At 47.5% G+C, this 27,276-nt stretch overlaps 1 protein-coding gene across 2 annotated transcripts; it reads left to right on the top strand.

Annotated features, from left to right (window-relative positions):
• Positions 1-844: 844 nt before the first annotated feature.
• On the top strand, positions 845-26,197 carry LOC132584802 (sacsin-like). 2 transcript variants are annotated; one of them, XM_060256730.1, is made up of 8 exons: positions 845-906; positions 3,676-3,706; positions 4,565-4,652; positions 6,412-6,523; positions 8,631-8,777; positions 9,142-10,606; positions 12,187-12,275; positions 14,792-26,197. In XM_060256730.1, the coding sequence occupies exons 2-8, from the start codon at positions 3,684-3,686 to the stop codon at positions 25,543-25,545; spliced, it is 12,678 nt and encodes a 4,225-aa protein (XP_060112713.1). In that variant the 5' UTR covers positions 845-906; positions 3,676-3,683; the 3' UTR covers positions 25,546-26,197. The 2 variants fall into 2 exon arrangements, with proteins under 2 accessions (XP_060112713.1, XP_060112712.1); XM_060256729.1 differs by lacking the exon at positions 845-906 and having other exon boundaries at positions 3,656-3,706.
• Positions 26,198-27,276: the final 1,079 nt, after the last annotated feature.

The following is a 27,276-nucleotide window of genomic DNA, read 5'->3' as shown; positions in this document are numbered from 1 at the left end:
CAGGGGAATGGGTTTCTAGTCGAAGAGTTATAATTCAGGGGGATCTCCAGGTCCCATGTGGAGGCTGGCGTCGACTACAGACATCAGTTCCCCTGGAGAAAATGGCTGCTCTGGAGGGTGCACTCTGTGGCATTGTACCCTGCTGAGGTCCCTGGCCTCCCCAGACTCCAATCCCAAATCTCCAGGAGTTTCCCAAACTGGAGCTGGATTCCCTACCGGAAAGGACCTGGCAACCCGTGTGCCTGCCTCACACTCTGTGCTCTACTACCACGACCCAAAGGTTGACTCCACTACCCTGACTCTTGTCTCCAAATTCACCCGGTAGAGAGTGGGCTTCCCCCCCCCCCCCACACGCGTCTAGGAGGGAGCTGCTCTGCTTTCGGTTTCCATTTCTTGCGGGCCCACCCCGAAGAAACGAAACCGGCGGAAGCTTTAAAAGCCGGCCGATGACGAAGCGTCTGTTCTTCGCTCTTCTGCAGCTGCTTCTGGACGTTTCGGTGTGATCGCGGACGGAGTCAGTGGTCGTCGGGCGGGAAATCTGCCTGGGGCTCTTCAGCCTCCATCATTCCCGAGGCGGTAAGGAAGGCGAGGCGATCGCATCTGCCGGCAGGACGGCTCGAGAAAGGACCGGCAGCAGAGCCGGGAGGCGGAGAAGGAACAAGGGAAGCGTGTTTAGAAGGCGCGGCAGGATTAGCTACCTGTTCGCACCTGTTTCTACCTCCACGTGGCGCGAAGGCACCAAACAGCCTCTGGTATTTAGAGGTAGACTGCTGCTGGGCGTGGAGGTTCTATCACCGTACTTTTTAAAGTGGTCTCTATGAGTATGTGAAGGGGCGATCCTCCTTGCAAATTAGAAGAGGGGAGTTACAAACCAGGAGAAAAATTCAAGTTCAGTCGCTCTTTGGAGTGAGGATTTCTTTTTACCTCCCATTTGGCAGGGCGCTGCCCTTTGCAGCCTTCAGTAAGCCCAGACCTACACTAAAATAACCGGTGCGGCATAGCGGAATTGCATTGGGAAGGGGCAGGTTACGGTTGCCAGCTCCAGGTGGGGGAATTCCTGGAGATTCAGGGCTGGAGCATGGGAGGGTGGGGCGTGAGTGGGCAGGACCTCAGTAGGGTGCAGTGGGATAGAGTCTACCCTTCAAAGCAGCGAATCTAATTTCTGTAAGTCTGGAGGCCAGTTGTAATTGCGGGAGTCAGGAGATTTCCAAGCCCCCTATGTCAAGTGTCTTTGGGCTTTGGCCCCCCTCAGTTGGTAGTTTCCTGGGTGGGCATTTCACTTTAACCTAACTTTCTTCGCAGGAAAGTAAAAACCTCCTAGTACCAAGCTAATTATTCTGGCATAAGCCTTTGTGAATTCCAGCTGGCTTCATGAGATGCATTGATGTGGCTATGCTTAGATAATCACACCAGAAAGGGGAGGGGGGGCGGAAATGACAGACTGGTTTAAAGCAGGTTCCTGCCAAAAGAGTCATCAGTTTGCTCCCAGTGAGTGGGGCTACTTCCAATTGAGGCTAGGTTGGGGTGACCAAACTGTAGCTCTTTCACACATAAAGTAAAGCCCCCACAATCCCATCAAGTGGCATGGAAAAAGCATTTGTCGCTTTAAATCATTTCCTCAGCCAACATCTTGGAGAATACATCGCAATTTAAAGTGGCTTCCTTTGCACCCCTCTTTTCCCCCTCTCTTTCTTCTTGCTCTCAAAACATCTGATGTTTATTCTTTGCAGCTCTTATGTTAAGCAAGTTTTGCCAACCCTGGGCTAGATAAAACCTAATTAATGGGTCACTGAGCTGATCACCCAAATTGGTTGGAGTTTGTTTTAAATCAGCACCTCCTTCTAACCCCGATAACCAGCCTTTGCCACTCAGGGATTCCTGAGAACATCTAGATCACAGGTGGCCACATAGAACAAATGTCAGGTGTTTGAGGGCTGCAAGACAGGAAGGAAGGAAAATATATGGCAGGAAGGAGAGATGGGAAAAAAGCAACTTTAAATGCATTCTCCAAGCTGCTGGCTGGCTTGAACCACAGTTTGACCATCCCTGATCTAGACTGACCTGCTAGAAGTTATCCTTCTTGAGCAGTACTAGCTCAATAACAAAGTAACTGGAAGAAACCCTTAAAATTGTCAAGTACTTGAAGGGCTGTCATACAGAGAAGATGGTGCAGAGTTGTTTTCTGTTACCCCAGAAAGACAGACCAGAACTAATGGGCTAAAATTAACTCAAAAGAGTTTTTGGCTAAACATTAGGAAGAACTTCCTAACAGTTAGAGCAGACCCTCAGTGCAGGTTTTTTTGGGAAGTGGTGGGCTCTCCATCTTTGGAGGTTTTTAAACAGGCTCAGGGGTGTCGAACGCATTCGTTATGAGGGCAAGATCTGACAAATGAGACCTTGTTGGGGCCGGATCGTGTGCGCACTTATTTAAGATTAGGTAGCAGAGATATAAACTTTATAAAGGACACAAACACAATTAAAGATTTAAAAAAAAACTTAAAACCTGCTTAAAAATTAGCACTCATCGGTCTTAAAAGTGCTTTCTTTGTATCTCTCCCAGGGTTTTTTTGCCTGTGGCTGTTGTGCTGTGTGTGCTTGTGCTGAGACTAAAAATCCTTTCGAAATTCTTACATTACCAGAACTTGCTTTATAAATTCTTTCTGTACCTACAACGCCAGAGGAGTAATGTATTAGATGTCCTTGCAAGAACATATATGTGGGAATTACTTCTAGACAAAGTAAGAATTTGTGGGCATAAGAGTTGCATTAAAGAAAAGGAATGTTCTACTTGTGAATCACTATCTTTTAGGATAGCATTGTAGATGGATGGTGATGGTGGAAAGTGCCAGCAAGTCACAGCTGACTTGACCTGCAGAGTGTTCAAGGCAAGAGAAGTTCTGGACACACTGATTCTGGGTTATATGTTGTTTTGTTAGTGTTTCTAAAGTTCTATTGGGGCAGGAACACACAACTCCTGTGGTACCTTCTCTTTTCATTTCATGCAAAGTGCTTGTTGGCTGCAAAGATGGAAGGCCAATTATAGCTTAATTCAAAGTGTGTTTTATTTGGATATCCCACCAAGTTTAAAGGGGATTCTTTGCTACTAAAGGTGCCCAAGACTGTCTTTTTAGCAATAGAGAAAATCTGAAAGAGGGGTTGCTATTTTTGGTTTGTATGTTCATCCACTTTCTGTTCTGGTAAACTGGCTCCCCAGGTTCTCCTATTGGTTTGTTTTAATGACCAGAGGCCACAGTAGGACAAAAAACAATGCATGCAACTGTTGGAAATGATGCCTCCACTTAATTCACTATGGGCTGGATGATTTCTAAGAGAGTTCAGAGTGCATAAGTAGTTTTCAGAGTTGCTAGATCTGGGCTAGGATATTCCTGGAGATTTGGGGTTACAGCCTGGGGTGGGGATGGACCTCAGCCCAATATGATGCCATACAGCCACCTTCCAAAGCATCCCTTTTCTCCAAAGGAACTGATAGCTGTCATTTAGAGATCAGTTGTAATTCTGGGAGATACCCAGCCACTATCCCAAGGCTGGCATCCTTAGTTTTTGTGTTCTTTCTGTTTCCATCTTCGTAGTGAAGCAGTGTCCTATCTGTTTTGATGACATTATATTGGGATTCCCTCCTCCCAATTATCTGTATTTCTGTCCCCACTTTTGCAGGTTTCAGCATGTCTCAGAAACAGGTGGAAAGGTGAGTGAAGAGAGTGATTTCCCCAAGAGGGCATAAAATAAGGTCTGATGATAGTTTCTGGATTCAGGTTTCATGCCAAATCAGAAACCTAGCCGGTGTGGGTGTGTCAAATCTATGTCTTTAAACGGCTTTGCTCGGTGTCCAGATGGGCAAACTGATGAGTGCCACCTCACTTGCTACACAAGTGAATTTATAAAGTGGAGCTCTGAGAAGACAGAAGGCAGACAAGGGGCTTTAAATCATGATTTGCCTGCTGTATATATCTGCAGTGCCATCATACACAAAGTTTTTAGTGGAAGCTGCTCTCAAGTCACTGCTGACTTGCAGCAATTTCTCAAGGGGTTTTCAAGGCAAGGGCCAGCCCTGCCACTAGGCAAACTAGGCAATTGCCTAGGGTGCCAGCTTTCTGTGGGTAGCTTTCACTTGGAGCCTCAGAGCAGTTTACAGTCTCCTTTCCCTTCCCCTCTCTACAACAGATACGCTGTGAAATAGGTGGGGCTGAGAGAGCTCTCCCAGGACTGCTCTTGAGAGAACAGCTCTAGTTATGACTGACCCAAAGTCACACTAGCAGGTGCATGTGAAGGAGTGGGAAATCAAACCCAGTTCTCCCAGACTGGAGTATGCACACTTAGCCGTGACACCAAACTGGCTCTTTAGTGGGTTTAGCCTGGGGTAACTGTATATAGGATTGCTGGGTGGAAGTGTCAACCATGGTTTGGTTGTTGGGGCAAGTACAAGCCCTCTAATACCTATACTGAACTTGTGCCAAGTGGGCTGATGAACTGATCCAGAACCACCTTGTGTCTTATGATGCCTCTTTCTATATCTTTTTGCATTGCTGTCTCTCTCTTGTCACAGAAGGGGCTTTCGACAGAGATCACCTCCATTCCTCAGATACTTGCAGAGCATCCTCCGCAAATACCCAGATGGGGGTCAGATCTTAAAAGTGAGTTCTGGGGTGGGAAGGGGGGGCCGGAGAGCAGCTTCTTTTGTTTGTTGGCTTGTTTTAAAATAACAGTTTTATTCTACTTTTCTTAGTACATGCAATGTCCAAAGGGGGAGTATATAGAAGAAAAAAATATGAAATAGCAAGACCATAAAAAGAATTGTAGCTAAGTCAATCTAATCAACAACTCGTTGGAAGACAGGTCCAGGTGGGCAGCCATGTTGGTCTGAAGCAACAGAATAAAGCTGGAGTCCAGTGGCACCTTTAAGACCAACAAAATGACACTGGACTCCAACTTTTTTTTTGTTAGAAAACAGTAGAAAAAGCAAACGTTCTTATTCTTGTTTAAGCATTTCTGAGAGGGGAAGGGGAGTGTGCACAGTATTTGAAAATCTGTGTCTCTACCTCCCTCCCCTCCTTTGGTGTCCTTGTATTTTATTTTGGGGCTGTGACTCAGTGGAAGAGCCTCTGCTTTGCACACAGGAGGTTTTAGGTTCAATCCCCGGCATCTCCAGTTCAAAGGATCAGGTGGTGGGACCCTGGAGAGCCTCTGAGTAGACAATACCAACCTTAATGGACCAGTGGTCTGATTCAATATAAGGCAATTTCATGTGTCCATGAAGCACTTTAGAGAACAAAAAGTGCTGCCCTTGAAAGCTTATATCCTGAAAATCTTATTATCTCTTAAGATGCTGGTGATAGTGGTGGAAAGTGCCATCAAGTCACAGCTGACTTATGGTGCCCTCTGTTGTGGGTTTAAAAATCGAATAAATAAATAGATGATCAGAGGTGCTTGCCATTGCCTGGCTGTGCATCATGACCCTGGCATTCATTGGAGATCACCCATCCAAATGTCATCTGGGCCAACCCTGCTTAGCTTCTCAAATCTTAACAATATCAGGCTAGCCAGGTCAGGGCTCTAGAGCACTACCAGACACAAACCCAGTCGCTCTGCTGAAGACCAACATGGCTACTCTCTGAAACTATGCTATACTGCATGTTAATTATAAATTCCTCAGACCTGTAGTTTTGTGGGCTACAAAGTACCATGTCCTCACAGGACATTGTACTACTGCTACCAGTGACACCATAAAACGAAAAGTGGCCTGCAGGAAGAAAAAGAAGCAGAGCGCTTAGTCTCTTCTGAGTTCCATGGGAAGATGGGTGGACAGCTCCATGGCAAGAAATTTGGAATGGAGAGCAAGCATTAAGGATGCACTGGGAGGAAGATCAGCTGGAGTGATTTGATTTATATCAAATGATTTTGTTTACCTATTAATAAAGTTAAAAATCAAGCCTAGTGGCTATTCCATTCTGATCTGTCAGCCTAGACAGTGGAACTCTTCTGTATGGGGTTAGTGTTGAGTAGAATACTGTCTGTCCATCCCACCTCAGAGGACTAAGAACTTGTGTTTAAAGGACTCAAGAAAAAACAGGGAAAAGGGTTTGGGGCATTTGAAAAAACAGGGAAAAGGGTTTGCCCCCATTTGTGTGTGGGGGCATTCTAATCCTGAGTATTTGGAGAAGAGCAATGGGTAAGAGCAGAGGATGGTGTCTGGACTCCTGCGTTCCCTGTACAGAATCAAGGAAGTGGTGTTCTCTATACCCCTTGAAAAGGAAAGGGAGATCCTTAGAGCAGGTAAGACACAGGACTCTGGACAAACTGATTTGTTTCTGGAGGAAAGATTCCATGTATTGGGGGACACTTGGATTCTGTTCTTGCCTTCATCCATTATCAATCCCCTGCTTCTTCCAAAAGGAACTGGTCCAGAATGCAGATGATGCAAATGCCAAAGATGTGATCTTGCTCTATGATGAACGGAATTTTGGAACCCAGAGGCTTTTCTCAGAGGGACTGGCAAGCGCTCAAGGTACGGACTAGGCGTCTTATGGGATGGAGGCTGCTATTCCATGTAGAAAAATAAAAACCCAAGCAAAATGGGGACTATATGAAGGACCACCCGTATGATATCATTTGGGATGCAAAATCTGATAATGGGGGGAGTCCAGGCAGATAGAAAAATTGTGGGATGTCCATTCTTAATTTTTCTGCTCTAGAAATAGAGTAAGTTTCTTTTAGCTTGGATAGAGCATTTGAGAATGAGAGAATGAGGACTCCTGGGCAATGTTCCCTCTAAGCTGAGTAAGCATGAGCTAGCTCATAGATTTTTAGCCTCCAGCTCACAGATTTTTGTCTTTGCTGAGGAAGGATGACTTCAGAGCACACTAATTTATGCATTGGCTCACAACTTCAATGCCAGCAGCTCACAAAATAGAAAATTTACTCACAAGACTCTGCAGCTTAGAGGGAACATTGCTCCTGGGCGCTTGTTGGGGAAAGGTTGGTAGCTTAAAGCTGCTGGTAGGCGAGAATGAGGTCATTGGGTCTTTTGGTAGAGGGGCAGCAGGACTTTGGAGTTCTCCCCCAGGAAAAGATGAGGTGTGGGGTACTGGGGGAGTGTGGGGTGGCTGCAAAAGTGAGACTTTGAATTTTTGGGGTGAGGGAGCAAACTGTAGCCTCTGAGCACTAGACAGAGGGATTTTCTGAATGTGAGAAAAATGTGGTATGATGAGTTAGGTACTATAGGTTACAGCCAGAGTATTTGGGTTTCTTGGGGCAGCTTGCCAGAGACAGAGTTTGACGAACAGAATTGCTCCAGTCCCATGTCAAATGCAGCCAATCAAATGGGCACTTCTGTATTTGGTGAGGCTCAGAGAAGATGATGATACTGGATTTATATCCCGCCCTTCACTCAGAGTCTCAGAGCGGTCACAATCTCCTTTACCTCCCTTCCGCACAACAAACACCCTGTGAGGTAGGTAGGGCTGAGAGAGCTCCCACAGAAGCTGCCCTTTCAAGGACAACTCCTGTGATAGCTATGGCTGACCCAAGGCTATTCCAGCAGGTGCAAGCAGAGGAGTGGGGAATCAAACCCAGTTCTCCCAGGTAAGAGTCCGCACACTTAACCACTACACCAAACTGGAGATGCTGACCTGTGTGTCTGTGGATGCTCCAGCTGGTCCATGCATCAGATGGGGGGATAATCATGGGCTTGGGCTCTTAAAGGTGGTGCAGCTGGATTTCCACATGCAGACATCTTTTTGCTAGAATGCTTTTTGCAGTCTGTGCTTTGAGGGACCCATCATGGAAGCAATGGAAAGCCCTCTCCCTCTGTGGTCTGAGCTAATTGCTAATGTGAAATGAACTCTGCTGCCTGTTTAGGATGACAACAAAGTACTAGGAAGGGAGACAGCACAAAGGATTTTTATATCGTCACTTAGTATTAGACACGGCGGATCAAAATGGAACCTCAAGGTACGTAGAATCTATGATTCTTTAGCAGATCAAAATGGAACTTCCGCTTTCAGAGACAGGATTCCTCTAACAGCCAGATACTGGAGACAGAATGGTTACTGCTGCATTGCTGTGTTCATATGTGTTCCCTGAACTAGCTGGTCTGATACAGCAAGGAAATTCTTATGCTTGGCTTAACGAGGGCATTGTACCAACTCATGGCTGGTGCTTGCGATGGTTTGGAACACATGCCAAAGTTTCTGCTTCTAGATATGCAACAGGCTAACTGGGGTTTAGAGCTACTTGTCTGTTTTGTGCTCTTATCTTCATGAAGATGCAGTCTCTGGATGCTGACTGATGATCATCCACTGTGGCTTTTTAATTCAGATAACCCCAAAGCACAGCTTTCAAAGCCACTTTGGCCCGCTACCAAGGCCTGGTACCAAAACCCCAACTGATTGCAAACCATGGTATACAGTTGGTATACAATTGAGACATAGTACCAAACCACAGTTGAGCTTTTTTACAATGCAATCCTGGTTGCTCCCATCTAAGCATACGGACATCAATGGACGTAGACTGGAATAACTCTGTATAGGATTGCATTGCTGACCCATGCCTCTATGTGAGCTATGTAGTGGCTCGAATACCCTGCTTATTCAACCTCCTTTCCTTTCTCTTAGGCCCTGCACTTCTTGCCTACAATGATGGCCTGTTCTCTGAGGCGGACTGGGATGGGATCCAGACTCCCGGTCTGAGTCACAAAATAGATGACCCCTCTACAGTCGGCAGATTTGGCTTGGGTTTCAACTCAGTTTATCACATCACAGGTGAGAAATTCTGTGCCGCTGGACTTGTGATGTTCTTACCTTCATCTGTTAATGTCTCTCCAAAGGGTAAATATGTATTTTGAAGCCAAGATCATGCACACTGGGTGATTCTTTGCCCCATTCAGTTTCTGGACAGGTTAAAAACTGAAACTGTGTGTCAGTAATGAATCAAAATCTGCAAAACTGGGAATAAATGTTTATGGATTTCACCTTCTGGAGGATGCTATGTAAGCCATTTCCCACTCCTTGTGCTAACTGGGTATCCCGCTCTGTGGGCAGAATCAGGGATGTTAAGTGGAACAAGTGATTCTTGAAGGATCATAGATATCTTTGTGATCCATTTCTCTTTCTTCTCACCCTTTAGATTTCCCATCTATGCTCTCTGGTAAATGGCTGGGAGTGCTAGACCCACAACAAACAGCATTAAATGATGGGGGTCAGCTTTGGAGCGTGGAGGAGTGGGAAGAAGCCTCTGATCAGTTCCAGCCTTTCTGGGCAGCACTGAAATCGCTAGGCCGGCCTTGCCCATCTGCTGATGGGTTCTTTCCTGGCACCCTGTTCCGCTTCCCCCTACGCCACAGTCCTTCAGGGATCTCGGAAAATCTCTACAGCCAGGAACGGGCACGGGAGCTGCTGCTCTCCTTCTTGGATGATGCCCCCATCAGCTTGCTGTTCCTCAGGAATGTCCAGCAACTGACACTGGGCCTCATTGGATCCAACGGCTCCATGAGTGAACTGCTGAAGATTGAGGCCACTAATCATCCTCTTCATGGGCTGAATGTGGGCCAAGTTATCCCACGCTGCGTGCCAGAGGCTGCAAAAGGTTGGCTGGACAGTAGTGGAAATGCAAGTGTCCTCCTCCATGGCTCAGACCTTCTTGACAAAGCTAAGCTGGATACAGCAGTCAGCATCACCACGCTTGACCAGTGTGGCTCTGGGATTGGACAGGCCACCCACCGGGATTGGCTAGTGTTGTCAGCAGTAGCTAAAAAGAACGCCTTTCCAGATCTCTGGGATCTCACGGATACAGTGAGTTCTGAGCCAGCCCTGTCTTTGGCTTACCCTTTGCAGGGTGGGTGCGCCGGCCGCCTCAGCTGTGTCCTACCACTCCCTGCAACGGATGAGAATGCCACAGGCCTGCCCCTGCATATCAGTGCCCCTTTCCAGCTGACAGATGACCGAAGACATGTGCAGTGGTCTGAAGAGGGGTCCCAAGCACGGGGAGGGGAAGCTCGTTGGAACCACCTGCTGATGGAAGAGTTGCTGCCCGTTGCTTATTGTCAAGTTCTGCTTCTGGCATCTGGCTATCCTAGTGACCCTTATGGGGCGTGGCCAGATCCAGATCAAAGCCACCAACTCCGGTACAAGGCCTTAGTGGCTCGTATATGCCAGAGACTGATGGACATGAAACTTTTGGTGTGGGTTGGAGATGGGGATCCCCGTTTCCTCCTTCCCTGTGAGTCTGTCATCTTGCCACAGAATGTGATAGATAAGCCAGTGGGTCAAGTGCTACAGAAGGCCCTGGTCTTGGCAGGGTCACTGCTGGCGGTTGCCCCTCCCCACGTGCGTCGAGCCTTGGCATTGGGTGCTAAAGACAGAGAAGTGCAGGAAGCAACTGCAGGATTTATGAGAGAGACTCTGCGAAAGGCAGTCCACATCTGGAGTGAGATATCTGTCCTGGAGAAACTGTTGCTGTTGGAATATGTGGCTGGAGACAGGTGCTACCGAGCACTGAAAGGTCTGCCATTGGTACCCATGGCCAATGGGCACTTTGCCAGTTTTGGAGACTCTGCCCAGATTGTGTTTGTCGAGACCTGCAACTTCCCCAGGTGAGCAGTCTTTGTAGTCCTACAGTTTATCCAGCACACTTGCATTCTTCTTTCTGACCAGTAGCAACATCTCATCCTAATACATGGTCCAAATCATAGATTTTTGCCAATTTTGTAGTTTGTAAATGTTTTCATTATGGTCAGTGCCACAAAGGGTTTTGTGGTATGAGTTTTTGAAGGAGAAAGCCCACTTTGTCAAGAACCTTGTGGTACAAATGGGAAGGCTGTCTGTATGCATAAACTCTTTTTGTGTGGGGTCTATGGGGAAAACTAGGAGCAGAACTTGCAAGGCCGTGTTAAGTTAAATTTCTCCAAGTCAAGGCCCTCCAGAATACAGAATGACAAAAAGCACATAGCTGAATACCATAGATGTAACAAAACAACGACAAAACCCCTTGCAGCAGATGATTACTTCCAGCTCAGTTAAGGAAGTGGTTATTCTTTGATACAGCATTGTAGTGAGTAATGTCCCAACTTTTCCTGGCCTCTTCAGATTCCACCCCTTCTCTCTCTTTCTCTCCCCTCCCTCTCCCTCCATCTGTAAAGTGCTATCAAGTCACAGCTGACTTATGGTGACCCCAGCAAGGGGCTTTCAAGGCTAGTGAGAAGGAGAGGTGGTTGGCCATTGCCTTCCTCTGCAGTCTTCCTTGAAGGTCTTCCATGCAAGTACTAACCAGGGCTGACCCTGCATAGCCTCCAAGATCCAGCTCTACCGTGTGGCCTTCCCTTCCCAGTTAGTTCATGGTGGTTACATATGTGTGGCTGAAGTAAAGACTGAGCTGTCTGAGAAACAGGAGTGCTGCATTGTTTTGCAAAAGAATAATAAGATCCAGTCCAAAGAGAGAAAATCCAGTCAGAAATGGTGTATGGAACATTCAGACCCCTGGATGAATTGGCAGAGCTAGCTGAATAGGGTACATAAAACCTGTAAAGAGGGCTTTGGGGAAGACTGGAGATGGGGGTCCCACACTGTCCAGTGTAGTAGTTGGTCAAACACTGACCAGAGTTCAGCCCACCCTCCGCCAAGTCTGCCATGAAACTTGCCAAGTGACTTTGGACCACTTACTCTCAATCTGTTTTATCTTGGGGGTGTGGCAGCTGTGAGGGTACAATGGAGGAGGGGACATGTTTGCTGCCTTGAGCTCCCTGAGGAAAAGGGTGGGGTAATTTTTAAAAATGAATAATGTACTACTTCTGTATTGAACCAGCTACTCCCAGTTCCTGTTGAGCCCAAGTCTGAGTATGGAGTGATGAATTCTAGAGGCCCCAATTGGGAGGGTGTCAGATCTGCATATGAAGTGTGATGAATTCTGGTCTGTTGTTGTAGTCAAAACAGCAGCGTCTCATCAGAGTACACTAGAGGATGACTAACCCACGTTTGGAGATCTATGAGAAAAGAAAAAGTAGTCTTATTTCCAGAGCACCTTCAGTCACTGGGCACTGAGTTTAGAGGACACATACCACATTTCTGTGCCAATGGGGATATAATAGTCCCATCCTGGGAAAATGTTCTCTGTGAGGATTTCTGCTTTCCCACCCCTTTCTCATCTATTGTAGCTTATGTCTCCTGTTTTTTGCAGGATCCTCCTGCCTGGCCTGGCTCACCAGTTTCTACCAAAGGATCTGAACCCGGAGCTGCTGAAGCATCTGCAAGCCATTGCACAACAAGGTGAGTTCCCTTCAGCCAAGTGACACAAAAGGTCAGTAGTGATCCAGGCCTGTTCCTTATGCTGGTTGTCTAGGGATGCCACCACAGAAATGGTTTGCTGTTGTGATACATACACATCTCTTGCCAAAAAGCAGTTGTCTCCTACTCTTCCCTCTCTCAGGGGATCTTAGAATGAAGTCCCATAGAATTCTTTTGGCACCAGTCCTTCCTGCTGAAAAACACCTCATTCTATAGTGACTCTAGCTACTGAAAGATGGGAGGGAGGGATAAGAGCCTAAAACGAATGGTGAAAATTTGGAGGTATGAATTGAATGTTCTGGTTTGCCTGAAGCCAGGACCTGTCACGGGATGGGGGCGTTAGGAGAGGAGGGACACTGCGCTTGGGCCTCATATTCACAGCGGGCCTCGAATTTAGACTTTTGACATAATCGCCAGTTGAGGTTACACATACAGTCACAGAGATAACACAGACAAGGATGTTCATCGTACAACTTTAACCTTCTGTCCCATTACAGACTCCATCCCCTCATTCTGCCGCAATTAAGGTTGCCAGCTCTGAGTAGGGAAACACCTGGAGATTTTGGTGATGGAGCCTGGAAAGGGTGGGGTTTGGGGAGGGGATAGACCTCAGCAAGGTCCACCAAAGCAGCCATTTTCTCCAGGGGACCTGATTTTGGTCATCTGGAGGCCAGCTGTAAATGCGGGAGATCTCTAGGAGGGGGCAACCCTGTGCCACATGCATATAAGCTCCTGTGCAGATATACATCTTCCGAATCTTCTGGGAACAATGGCTCCAGACAGGGTCTCCCAGGCTGAGAGAGGCCTAGGCCACTTCTGTTTTTTTGAGGCCTTGGTTGGCAGCAGTGGAAGGCAGAACAGAATGCCCATGTGTGCTTTCCAAAGTTGAGGAAAAGGGCAAGATACATGTACATATTTAACTGAGATAAGAGGATATCCCCCTCCCCAATGCAGTTTTTCTTCATATGAAAGACAATACAGGATATCTCCCCACACAAAGACCACATTTTCTTCATATAAAAAGGAAATACTGGATTCTGCAGAGCTGGCCATTGCCTGTTTTACTCTAGAAGCTCTTGGGCTGTCATTCTAAGCTAACTAAGCTTTTGTATTCTATAATAGTTGGATAAGCTTTTACAAAGATACTTGCTGTCTTGGTGCTGGTAGAAAGTGCCATCAAGTCATAGCTGACATATGGCGACCCCTGCTGGGGTTTTCAAGGCAAGAGACATTTAGAGGTGGTTTGGCATTGCCTGCCCCTGTTTCATGTCCCTGGACTTCCTTTGGTAGTCTTCCATTCAAATACTAGCCAGGGCAGGCCCTGCTTAGCTTCCATGATTTGATGAGATTGGGCTAGATATCTTAAGTGGTGTCTTTTCTTTTGAAAGCTAAAGGGAAGAAATGGGATGGGGGGAAGAATGGAAGATTGTAGAAGAGAGAAATGTACTCACGTGAAGAAATCAAAAGCAACATGCATAGGAGATGGTGTGGATCCTATGTGGAAAGATCACAGTATGTTGTGATCCCACCCATCTCAATTTGCACTTTTTCAGGATATCCAGATACTGGGTTATATATCTATAGTTTTCAAAAATATATTTATTATACTTCTGCCCTGCTCTTCCTCAGAAAGTCCCAAACACCTGACATGGGGTCCCCCCAGTGCCTTTCTATTCGTGCACTGTTTAGGTTTGGATCCCCAGCATCAAATACTGCTGGATCGTTTATTGGTTCCTAAATGTATAGGAATCTTAGCACATGAAAAGCAAATCTTCCTCTTTTTTGCTACCAATCTTGTGTTCTCTCTCTCTCTTTCACTCTCTTGTTACCTCTCTTGTTCTCTCTCTCTCTCTGAAAAATGTCATCAAGTTACAGTTGACTTATGGTAACCCCAGCAAGGGACTTCCAAGGCAAGTGAAAAGCAGAGGTGGTTTGCCATTGCTTTGCGAGCCTCTTGTACCCAGTGACAAATGCAAAACAAATGTTCAGGAGAGCAGTTTTACAAAGGGATTAGAATGGTAGTATAATGCGGGGGTGGCCAACGGTAGCTCTCCAGATGTTATTGCCTACAACTCCCATCAGCCCCAGCCAGCATGGCCAATGGCTGGGACTGATAGGAGTTGTAGGCAAAAAACATCTGGAGAGCTACCGTTGGCCACTCCTGGTATAATGGACTAGCTCAGGAGGATGCTTTCATAAGGGACAGGATTGTAGTCTGTTGCTGTATTTATTGTACATATTGCTTCCTTTTTTTTACCCCAGTGTATTCTGCCTTTGTATAAGCCCCTTCCTTCATTAGGGTACATCATGTTTTAGAGAGCTTTGCTTGTGCGTTGTTTTCCAGTTCTGTAATTCTAGTCTTAGTCCATTGTTCATTGCAGGTCTCTGCTGTCTGACAGAATTGCTTTTCATATTTCATTATTTGCCTTGAGTTTCAGTGAGAACGGCAGGCCCTAAATGAAGTTGATTCCCTCTTCATTTTCCTTCCTCTCTTCCAGGGTTATTTGGAAATCTGGTTGCTTTGGATCAATGTGTTGTGGAGCAGAACATTCGTGCAGCTCTCCCCAAGGATTGGGTCAGCAGCGATTCAACCCCTGTGGTTTGGTGCCCAAAGAAGAACCTGAAACAACCCCCTTTGGAGTGGCTTGCCATGTTCTGGACTTTTCTGAATCGCCACACTTCCTCCCTAGGGCCCTTCAAGGGCTGCCCACTGATACCGTTGACTCTTCTGCACAACTCCCCCAATGGCATTGAGCTGGCACGGCTGCTGCCCCAGTCTGCCCTGCTGTTCCAGAGCCACAACAGGTACAGCTTGTCAGACGAAGTGGCTGGCATTCTGAAGAAGCTTGGGTGCACTGTGATCCAGAGTTGGGATCCAGACTGGTGCCACCACCAACTGAAAGAGTACATCCTAGAACCCACGCCTGGCAGTGTCCTGCAGGCTTTTGCCCACTTGGGGGTTTCATCTGTAGCTCTCCGCCTGGCACTTCTGTCTACACACCAGATTGAGAGCTTGAGCACATTTCTCTCAACAGCCATGTCTCTTTCCCAAGAAGAGACTGAAGTCCTAAGGGCATTGCCGCTCTTCTCCAAGATGCCTTCCCTCCTTCCACCTGGCCCACCTGGCTTGGTGTCGGCTCAGAACTACTTGGCTTTGGAGAAGAACCTGGTCCCACAAGTGCCCAAAAACCTGTGGACTCCACAGCCTGTGTTGGTATGCCAGAGTGAAGCTGAACGCCGGCTGCTTTTGAATCTCCAGGTAAACCTCTTGGGAGCGCCAGACCTGGCTACTCTGTGTGTCAAAGCATTGAAGAAGGGGGCATATGCTGAACGGACACAAGAAGCCCAGGAAGTGATGCTGTGGGTGCTGCACAATGCTGACGCCCTCTTCAGCCAGAGCAAAGAACTGCAAGCACTGTGCCGCAACTTGCCTTTTCTAGATGGTGGGTTTGGAAAGTTGGCCAGGCCCACTGATCTTTATGATCCAGACAATCACACTTTGCGGGCCTTGTTGAGACCCAACTGCTTCCCCATTGGGCCCTTCCAGGATCCAGCAATTCTGCGGGCCCTTCGTGCTCTGGGGCTGAAGTCTGATCTCACCGCTGTCTCTCCAGCCGATGCATTGATGGCTGCCCAGGACGTGAACCAGTGCCAGAAAGCTGCCACTGCTAGTGCCAAATCACAGGCCCTGATCCGAGTCTGCAATGAGACCCCTCTGCTCTCTTGTTTGTCTTCACAAGAGCTGAAGCAGCTGCAGCGCCTGGCTTGGGTGCCTGCCATCAATCCCTCCACGCGCGTGCCCGCTGACTGTTTCATTGCACCTGAAAGGCTTCGCTCAGAGAAGTATGCTGCTCTCGTGGGGCTGGTCATGGGACTGACGAATGCTTTTTGTCCCCAAGCTGCAAAGACTTTGGGGCTGGAGCAACCACCTCCACCAGAGACGGTGAGAAAGAATCTAGCTTGCCTGGTACGGGACTATTTCCCTGAAGGGACTCGAGTGTTAATTTCACAGCTGCATAGCGTTTATCAGCACATGCAGCAGCAACTGAAGGACTTCCAGAAGCCTCCCGAAGGCCCAGCAGTATGGAATGGGAATGGCTTCTCACTGCCGAGGGACGTGGTGATGGTCTACCCTGATGACTTGGACTTGGTTGCCCTGATGCCACGAGTGCCATCAGACTTCCAACACTACGGTCAGCTCTTTTCAGCCTGGGGTGTCCGTCTGTCACCCAACGAAGAAGAAGTGTGCCAGGCCCTGCATGAACTGGCAGATCGCATCAACATGTGTCCTCAAGGTGGCACGCAGGCAGAACTGCGCCTTGTGGTGGCTGCCTTGGATTGGTTCCGTGTCCGAGACTACCAGGGGGAAACAGAGATGTTAGTGCCTTCGAGAATCCCAGGAAGCACTAGCTTTGCTCTACTCCCAGCCAGTTCGGCACTATACTGTGATATGGATCATGCTCGACTTGCTGACCTGGATGGAAACCCACCTGCTTTGGTGCATGAAGCTGTCCCTCCTGCCACAGCAGTCTTCTGTAAGGTGGAGATGCTGAGCACTCGGTTGTCAGGCTTGGAATTATTTGAGCCTTGGGGTCCTTCAGAGCCTGTCACCCTCCGGATCCGTAACATCCTTCGTGAATACTGCCAGGACGCAGATGTGTTTAAGGAACTGCTGCAAAATGCAGAGGACGCTGGTGCCAAAAGATGCTGTTTCTTAGTTGACTTCCGGCTGCATGACGGAATTACAGAAGGACTTCTGGACCCTGGCATGGCCACCTGTCAGGGCCCGGCACTTTGGGCCTATAATGATGCCCTGTTCAGTGAAGCAGATTTCACTAACATTATCCGACTAGGCGCAGCCACCAAGGAAAACCAGCATGACAAAATTGGTCGCTTTGGGCTTGGATTCTGCACTGTGTATCACGTGAGTGATGCCCCCTCGCTTATCAGTGGCCACAGTGTACTCTTCTTTGATCCTAACGTCTCTCACCTCCAGAAGCACATCCGTGACCCATCCCGGCCAGGCATCCATTTGAAGCTGAGCCAGCAAACCGCTGCCGTGTTCCCTGAGCAATTTCGGCCTTACAGGGGCATCTTTGGCTGTCAGATTGGGGAGGATTACCAAGGCACACTCATCCGGCTGCCCTTCCGCACTGAGCAGGAGGCAAAAGACTCGCAGATTTGCTCCCATCCTTTTGGACCCAAGGAAATCAAAGCACTGCTGTCTGGTTTCCAGGAGATGCCCCAGGATCTGCTCATCTTCCTATGCAGTGTGCAGGAGGTGTCGCTGACCCACCTCCCTGAAGGTTCCAGTTCCCCAGAAGCAGCCCAGCTATTGACTACAGTGACCAGGCAGCCCCTTGCCAAGATGGGTGCTTCCAGCATTGTGCAATTGACCACGTCAGCAGAATCTGAGCTTACTATATGTTATTACCTGCTGCACTCCTGTTCTGGCATGGGGGAAGCCTTGAAATTGTACCAAGAGGGAGGAAAGAAGAGTGTCAGCTTCTCGCCACCTGTTGCCAGTGTTGCTTTACCCCTCTGCCCTGCTACCACTGCTGGGCGCTGGGCCCCAAATCTGGAGGACTTTGAGGGGCGTGTCTTCTGCTTTCTGCCTCTTCCTATTGAGTCTGGCCTCCCCCTGCACATCACAGCAGCCTTTGCTGTGCTTAGTAATCGCAAAGGGCTTTGGGACTCCACTGAGAAAGGTCAGTGGAACAGGGCACTCCTTCGGGATTCGGTGCTGGGTGCCTGGCTTGGGGCACTGAGCCAGCTGCGAGACATGCACAGAGAACAATTACTGGAAGGCTATGAATACTATACGTTCTGGCCTAGGGTCACCAATGCAAAGCATCCTTTCAGCGAGGCAGCCAAGGCTTTCTATCGAGCCTTAGTCAATGGTGTCAATGGGGAGCAGCCAGTTCTGTTCTCAGATGGGCAGAGGTGGTGCTCAGCCCGGCATGCTTGCTTCCTGGATGTGGACGTTGTCTGTGAGAAGCAACTGAGACATACAGCTGCCCGGGTCTTCTCTTTGCTCTTGTCTGAACCAAAGATGGCAGTGAATGTTCCACTGTGGGTGGAGATGAGTTTCAGCGCAAGCATCTCGGAGGATGTTTTGTCTCCAAACACCTACAACTGGACACGCTTCCTCAGGGAGCTCATCTTGCCCCATTTAGCTGAGCTGGACACACCTGATCGTGATGCCTTGGTTCTTCACGCCCTGGATATGAAGGATGCCAGTGTGGATGAACTTCTGATCTCTCTGCCTTGCATTCCTGCCACTCCAAACAAGCAGCTGAAACACATTAACAGGTTGGTGCATCCGGAGGGCCGCGTCGCACCACTCTACATGCCTGAAGATGGCTGTTTCCCCGCTAATGCAGAATTTCTGAAACCGGAGAGGTTGTTGCGTTTGGTGCACCTTGGTATGACCCACAACCATGTCACCATTGAGGAACTGATAAACCAAGCTAGAACTGTGGCTGACTTGTGGCACCGTGACCCTCTCAAGGCCTGCCAGCGTGCCCGCCACATCCTGACACTCCTCGAGGACCATCTTCAGGGAAGTGTCAGCAACACCATCCAGGGAGCTTTCAGAGAAATTCCCTTCTTACCCGCTGAGCTTCCTGGCAACTGCAGCACACTCTGTTGCCCCAATAAGGTTTATCACTACAAGCTGGAGCCCCTGGTGAACTTGGTCGAACCTGTTCTAGACAAGAAGGCCCTCGGCGGAAGTCTGAAGCTCTCTGATGAACTGAAGGAATTCTTAGGGCTGAGTCGCCAGCCACCAGTCACCACGGTATTAATGCAGCTGAAAACAGCATCATGTAGCTCCAATGCCCTAAACAGGACAGAGCTGCCCAAAATGGCTCAAAAATGCTATGCTTTCCTGAATGACATGGTGCAGAAGAACACTCTATGCAGGTTGCAGGTAGCCCAAGAGGCACAGACTTTCCCTTTTGTTCTGATTGGTTCTAGCTTTGTGTCAGTGCACAATGTGACTCGCTACTTGGCCTTTGACGCTGCTCCATACCTGTTCCAACTGCCTCAGGAATACCAGGAACAAAAGGCACTGTGGAGTTGCGTTGGGATGTCTGATACCTTTAAAGTGGAGGATTATGCTGCAGTATTGCAAACAGTGGCCAAGGAGACAGATGGAAAAGCACTTTCCGAAGGGCAGCTGAACCTGGTCATTGGACTGATTGCTGTAGGTGTAGTTGGGGCCCTGCCTGAGGGTCAGCAACTAGATTCTTTCACAGCCCAGAACATTTTTTTCCCAGACACACACAAAATCTTGCGTCCCTTGCCCAAGCTGCTCTTTGACGACACGCCATGGGTGCCACGGGAGAGGGGGATTCTGCTTTGCCATTCCATGATCTCACGAGAACTTGCTATTCGCTGTGGAATTCCCACCTCAAGGCACCGCATGTTGTCATGCCGGCAAATCCATGGCCTTTCTCAGTGGGCCACTGATTTTGGTGCCAGGGAGGACCTCCGTGTCCGGTTAGCCAACATACTCCGTGAGTACTCTAATTTCCAGGATGTGCTGAAGGAGCTTCTGCAGAATGCAGATGATGCTGGTTCAAGTGTTGTACACTTCCTCTGGGACCAGCGTCACCATCCAACTAATCGTGTCTTTGGTGATGAATGGAAGGATCTCCAGGGCCCAGCTCTCTGCATCTACAATGACCGACCCTTTGAAATGTGTGACATAGAAGGGATCCAGCGTTTGGGCTCTGGTGGTAAAGGTGAGCGGCGGGATACCACTGGCAAGTTTGGTCTGGGGTTCAACACAGTTTACCACTTGACTGACTGCCCTGCCTTTGTGACAAGCGACAGTGCCCTATGCGTCTTTGACCCCACATTGCATTACCTGCCTACCTCAGATGACATCTCTCCTGGAGGAATGTTCAGCCTCACTAAAGATTTCAAGGACACCTTCACAGATGTTTACGATACCTTCTTGCCTGAAGTGTTTGATCTGGAACATGGCACAGTGTTTCGATTGCCCTTGAGTACACCTGCTGGGGCAGCAGTCTCCCCTGTCTGCCAGCGTTCTGTGTCAGAGGAGGATATGCGGAGTATGTTGGAGGCTCTCATAAAAGAGAAAGACAGCATCGTGATGTTCCTCAACCATGTTCACCGTGTGGTTTTCTCTGTGATCAAAGAGAAGCAAAAGATTCCCACAGAAATTCTGTGTGTGGAGACTGAAGGTAGTGAACCTGAAAGACTAGAATACCAGAAACAATTCCAAGAGGCTGCTGCAGCAGGTGGAAGGGATGTAGGCAAGCCAGTAAGAGTTTTTTACAGAATGAAAGTGAAGTGTATTTTCTCTGAAACTTCCAGAGAATGGCTAGTTGGTAGACAGATAGGAGTAGACGGCATGGACACTGTAGAAGGCATACAGCTGCCGCATGGCAGTGTGGCTGCTTGTCTTGATGAGCAAGTACCAGGTAGGGCCTTCTGCACTCTGCCATTGCCAGTGAAAACTGGTCTCCCTGTCCATATCAATGGGAACTTTGCTGTGGACTCTGCACGGCGGGACTTACGGAAGGATGACAACAAGGACAGCCCTGAGACTGTGTGGAATAGCTTTCTGCTGCAGAGACTTATAGCCCCTTTGTATCTCCACCTACTTGAGGAGCTGCGTAAGGCACTGGGAAATACATCACTACAGTTCATCTCCCTGGGTGCATGCCGGAATATGTTAGATTCAAATTACTTGCAGTATTTCCCACTTGTGACAGACCTCGTCCCACCATTCTGGCATCAGCTAGTGAATCATCTGTATGTACTGGCATCTGAGATGCAGCTCCCACTGTTGCCAGTCTACCAAAAGGAGACTAAGAATAGAACGGAGGTGGTGAGTGTGTACTGGAGTGCATCGCGACAAGGACATCCGACCAAAGATCCCTATTTCCTGCAGTCTGAGATAAATGGTTCTCTTGAAAATCCTCTCCAGAATCTAGGCATGCTCTTAATTCCTGCCTTCCCACGTCTACAGGAAATCCGTGACCAATTTGTCAAGGCAGGAGTTTGCGTCTTAAATTTGGATTCTCCATCCCTCTGCTGCTTCCTTAGGAGTTTTCCTGGCCTGCATCTGCCACATCCACTAAACCAAACACCTGTGAAGAATAGTTCAGGCGCCTCTGCTCTTCTCAATTTTTGCCTTAATGGGCTGTGCTCTGAGAACATCAGATGCCTGGAAGGTCTCCCCTTATTGGTAACTCAGGATGATATGCTCCGACATTTCAGTCAGAAGGACCCAGTCTACCAGAGCAGCGCTTCTGTACTTTTTCCAAGCCACTGGGATAGGTTTTCTGCCTGCCTCATTAACAGTCCAGAGGCTAGGCAACTCTTAGTAGAGAGCAGGTTTATGAAAGAGTTCACTCTGAGCGAATCTGCTGTTTACATAAAAGAGAGACTGAGAATGAATGACTGGAACACTGGTCCTAAACGTAGGGACTGGCTAGATAAGGTGTGGAAGTTCTTTAAAATGCAGATCTGTGCATCTTCCAAGAAGGACACAAGGAACCAGATGTTCCAGGAGCTAGTTTCCCTTTTCAAAGGCTGGTCTCTTTTCCCTGTGTGCGGCTCTGGTGAGGAGCTGGTTCCCCTTGACTCCCTTAACACAATTTTGAATAGCCACACTGGGAATGTTACTGAAATCCTCTGTAAGCTGGGCTTTGCAAAGCTAGACATCTCTCTTCTACCTTTAGACCTCATCACATGCTGCATTGAGCCACAACTGCTACAGACAGATGATCCAGCTGCTGTGCTGGCACAGTTGGCTGCCCAGCCCAACCTGCACTGGCATAAGCTTAAACAATGGGAATTTGAAAATCTCTTGAGGTTCCTGAGCAAAGATCTAAAGAAGTTAGCAAATGATCATGGATTACTCAACAAGCTGAAGGCCTTGCCGATATTTGAGACTCATCAAGGACAGCATGTGTCACTGGCTTTGTACCAAAATGTGTACCTGCTGCAGTCCAAAATCTCAGATATATCCAGTAAGTTCAGAGGGCTTTATGAGGCAGATAAAGGGACAGTTTTGCTAAAAGACAATGAACTGAACAGAAAACTGGCCAACTGCTTGGGTATTGGCGTAATGGATGATTTGCAGCAGTTTGTGAAGCTCCTTTTGCCTCATCTGCTGCATCTCCCAGAGGCCCGTCTGTTAGAGGCGGTGACGTTACTCCTTTTCATCAAGATATGCTGTCCAGAATACAAGGGTGAGGAGGAGACGGTGATATCAAAGTTCCGACCTGTTGCCTTCATCCGGGACAAGCAAGATGTCCTGCGTCCTGCATCCTACTTCTACGACAGCAGTGTTGGTCTTTTTCAGATGCTGGGGTTGGACTCTCAATTTATACCAGACAAATTCTACAAGACTGTGTGGTCAGGCAGCAAATCAGACGTGATTAGATTCTTAAAGGATGTGGGCCTGCGGCATGAAGTCACTGAGGATGATTTCCTGCACTTTGCAGTCCAGATTCAGAGTGAAGCGCTGAAGAATGGCGCTATATCTGGTGAGCTTCCTGACAAACGGAAAGCACTTCTGTCACATTTGCTTGGCAAGAAAAGTGAGTCTTTATCAGATGCCTTCTTAGATAAGTTGTCCCTACTTCGTTTCTTGGCACCTCAGTCCATCCATGCTGATCTATGCAAGCTCCACTCACCGTTGGTCTCTAGAAACATTGCAGTGGCACCCCAAGGCTCTTTATATACTTCAGAAAAAACAGAACTAGTTTGGACATCAACAGTGATTCTGCCTCCCATTGGACCACTGGATAAAAACAAAGAAGCCATTCTGGCACGCCTGAGGGTACAATGTACCTTATCAGCCCAGCTGGTCTTGAAAAATCTGAGCAATGTATGTCAGGCAGAATGCAAAACCCAGGAAACCAAGAAAATTCGGGCAGCTGTCCTCCAGCTGATGTATGGTTACTTACAGAAACAGAAGAACGTAGAGACGGGATATGTCAGTGGACTCCCTGTGGTGCTGGTAGATGGTGATGAAGTAGCAGAAGCCCAGCATGTTGTGGTGTCCTTGAACAATTGGCAAGAATTCCGACCATACCTCTACAGATTACTCCCAGATCTAGCTCCCTACAAGGAAATTCTGGAAGAATTTGGGATGAAAGTGGAACCCACTATCCATCATTACGCCAGTGTATTGGCCAGGATCTACAAGGAGACCGCACAGAAAGCCACACAGCAACCCAACCACATTAAAACAGTAAGACGGGCCACCCGCTGCTTCTTTAAGCTTCTCAAGGAATCAGAGGGAACAGGGGACTTCTCAGACCTGAAGGAACTGCATCTGCCTTGCACTGATGGGAAGCTTTATCCATCTAATATGCTTGTCTTCAACGACTGTGCTACTGGCCAATCCCTCCAGGCCTTGCAGGGTACATTTCACTTCCTAGTGGACCATTTTGATAGCTTCCGATCATTTGAGACCTATAAGCTTAGAAAACTATTGCTTCTGCTTCCAGTAGCCCTGCAACCCAGGAGACTGTCAGATATTACCAGAGAGCAACTGGATGAGTCATCTCTAGAACTCTGCTCCTATGGAGTTCACTGTGAGTTCCAGTCCCGCCTTAAAGAACTTCTGGTTGCACCCAAATTCCAGGAAGCTCTTGTTGCACTTCTAAGGTGGCAGAACACAACTAAGGAAGCAGAGGATGACGGGGTACATGATGGACTCTTCTCCTTGGAGCAGTTAGAGGTTATCTGCTGTGAGACGCTACACACTGTGATGTTTCATCAGTCACAGTGCTTGGAAGGGAGCCGAGAGGCCAAGACCATGTTTGTTGCAACAACACCCGATGGGAAGCAGCACATTTACCTTTTGCACCAGGAGAGACTTGATGGGCGACAGGTTGTGAAGACCTGTAACATCTTGGCTGAAGAAGTGAACAAGCTTCTTGGAGAGAGACTTCGTATGAAGGCCATGCATATCCTTGGTGAGATTCTGGCTTGCCAAGAACCAGAAGAAATTGCTGCAGTGCTGAATGATCATAAAGTGCCCCTCCAGCAGTTCAGAGATGCCTTCACCCTCCCTGATCCTGGGATGCAGATTCCTGAGGAATGGCATGATAGCCTGGATATGAACATCCTGCATTCCTTTATGCCAGGAGATTACGTGGGTTACTTGGACTCATCAGTGCAAGGTGAATGTTATGTCTATGCTGTGGTCTTGGAGGACCTGGGGCTGCAGCAGAGTGGATCTGGACAGGTGCACATGTACTGCATTGATGTGGGAGGTGGGCAGCAGTTAGATGTCAGCGTTCATGATCTTTACCACTTTCGGCGGTGCACACCAGAATCTGATTCAAGCAAGGCTTTGGTGTTGATGCAAAGTTCCCCTGGTGGGGCCACTGCTGCCAGTCAAAGTGGTGGCGACTGGTACCAGCAGCCACTAAGCGAAGTGAAGAAAAAAGTGGATGCCTGCCTAGCTGAGATCTGGAGTCTGTCAAAGGAAGAGAGGAAGAAGGCCATACGAAGACTCTACCTGTGCTACCACCCAGATAAAAACCTCGGTCAGGAGGTCTTGGCCAATGAAATCTTCAAATATCTTAAAGAGAAAATTGAGATGGAGAACAAGGGCTTAAAGAGTGGTAGTAGTGGGGGCCCTAAAAGCGGTGGTTCTTTCAACAGAAACAGTTGGAACTTCTCAAAGTACTGGAGTGAATGGGACCAGCAAGCTCATCAACACCAACAGAGGCGTCAGGAATTCACCAGGCAAAGACAGAGTAGAAGAGGGGGAAGCAACTTCACATACAACTTCTGGTCCTTCCACGGCTATGGAACAAAAACACGTCAATCAAAGTGCTCTGGCATGGAGGAGGCAAGACGCTGGCTACGGCAAGCAGAGTATGACCTGCGCGCAGCAGCCAATGAGTTTGACAGTGGCAGCACAGAATGGCTGCTTTACAAGACTTACCGAGCAGTGGAGAAGGCCCTCACAGCAGTTGAGTACAAACAAGGCGGGCATTTTGACAACAATCTGTCTGTTGCAATGCTGGCTGCTAAGGTGGCGGCGCACGGACAAGAGCTGACTGCAATTTGTGACCAAGTGTCCAAACTTCGACAGCATGGCATGGACGACAAGAAAACACAGTATCCTAAATACCATTCGCCACCCACCATTCCCAATGAGGCCTTCCACACGTGCAAAGAACAAGAAGTGCTGCTGCTAGGTCAGGAGATTCTAGACACAGTAAGGAAGTGGCTTAGCCAGTGGTGAAAGTGTGAGATTTTTCAAATCTTATGTAGACCAGTTTCTGTAAGGCACAGCTACTTGTAATGGAAACTTTGGGATCAAACTTTTTAAACTGCAGAGTGGGTAGGAAGAATAAGTATTGTTAGTGTTTCATGTCACAATTTGAGCGATTTTGGGCACTAAGTGATAGTATCTGTGTACCGTATGGAACAGACTCTTGTAGTTTTTATATATTTTTTTAAACTTAAATTTTTTTTATTTATTTTGTAAAAAGTGACCGCATATGGCACTTTAAGGAGCCAAAATGCTGTGTCAGTATTATGTAACTCCTACTATACAGCCAAATGAGAAGCATGTGAGTTACATGTGTAGCTAGTTAGCTAATTAAGAAATGTGATTGGCTAGCTGAAGTATATCAACAGAGGCCAAACTCTCTGTCTCTTGTGGGTGAAAAGGAGGATATCGGAGGAGAGGAGTGGAGAGGATTTTGATAACGTGGCTTGTTACTCTGTTGGACTGGATGAGTGTATTGACTTATGGACTGGTATGTGTGATAACTCTTCTGGATTGTGAATTTGTACTGTTGACCTGGCTGGACTGAATATATGTAACCTGACCATTGGACTGACTTTAACTACTGCTTTTGCCTAAACCCAAATATATCTGTTGAAACGGCTTTGTTTGAGTTTTGTCTTCATTAGAACAACAGCTGGGGCTGAATTTTTATCAGAGTGCTCAACCCGAAGAACTTCCCACGCACTGTCAAAAAGCAATAAGCATCAAACCTCCACAGACATATAACATTGGCTTAAGCAACATTGCTAATACATACATTTCAGGGGTCGACACACTCACACATATTTAAGGGGGAAAAAAACAAAAAAACCCCCTGTAAGCGGTTGCGCAATTTTTAAAACGATTATCCTTAGTATATTCAAATGATATTCAATATAGAATAAAATTTAGGTACTTTTTTGGCATTATACTTTTCTTTGATGAACTATTATTTATAAAGTCCAAAAAGGGAAACCATTTCTCTACAAAATTTTCTCCTATCCTAGGATTATCCCCTAAAGTGAGTTGGGAGGCAATTTTGTCCTGGATCATGATTTCCCACACCTTCTGAAACCATAAAGTTAGTGATGGTATTTTAGTAGTTTTCCAATGTTTCGTAAGAAGTAGCTTGCCTGCTAAGAGCAGTAACGAATTAAGTTCTGATTTTAATTTGGAAAAATCCCTCTTTGACCATAGATTAAGAAGGATAACTTCAGGGGTGCGAGGAATGGTTTCCTTTACAATTGCTTCAATTTTTGTTATTAAAGTGTTCCAAAACTTCTGCACTCTTTGACACAACCACCAACAATGAATGAAGGAACCAGAGGCTCCACAACCTTTCCAGCAGATAGAGCTAGTGTTTTTGTGTGCGTGACTTACAATTTGTGGAGTTAAGTACCATCTTGAAACTAATTTATACTGTTGCAGTTTAAAGTTAGTGCATTTAGATATGCATATAGATGATGTCCAAATGGTGTGCCACTGCTCTTCTGACCATTGCGATTTGCAATCTTTACCTCACGCATTCTGCTGAGATGTGGGCTGTGTCCAATTTCTCTGATTTAATAAATAATACAACTTTGCAATTACACCTTTCATTCTCATTTCTTCCTCATAGATTAATTTCTCAAAGGCATTCAGCTGGCTAATATGTTGCATCACAGGGACCACTTTAATAAGAGCATCATGTATTTGATGGAA

Source organism: Heteronotia binoei, chromosome 15 (genome assembly GCF_032191835.1).
Source record: "Heteronotia binoei isolate CCM8104 ecotype False Entrance Well chromosome 15, APGP_CSIRO_Hbin_v1, whole genome shotgun sequence".
NCBI classification, from domain to species: Eukaryota; Metazoa; Chordata; class Lepidosauria; order Squamata; family Gekkonidae; genus Heteronotia; species Heteronotia binoei.
The sequence above is the reverse complement of the archived record's forward strand: the minus strand, read 5'-3'. Positions and strand labels throughout refer to the sequence as shown.

What these genes read in the sequence shown, in the direction of transcription:
- LOC132584802 (XM_060256730.1), top strand. Translation starts at nt 3,684, where the DNA reads ATGTCTCAGAAACAGGTGGAAAG. An exon ending in GGGACTGGCAAGCGCTCAAG is followed by an intron (nt 6,524 to 8,630) that starts GTACGGACTAGG and finishes CCTTTCTCTTAG; the next exon opens with GCCCTGCACTTCTTGCCTAC. An exon ending in GAGACCTGCAACTTCCCCAG is followed by an intron (nt 10,607 to 12,186) that starts GTGAGCAGTCTT and finishes TGTTTTTTGCAG; the next exon opens with GATCCTCCTGCCTGGCCTGG.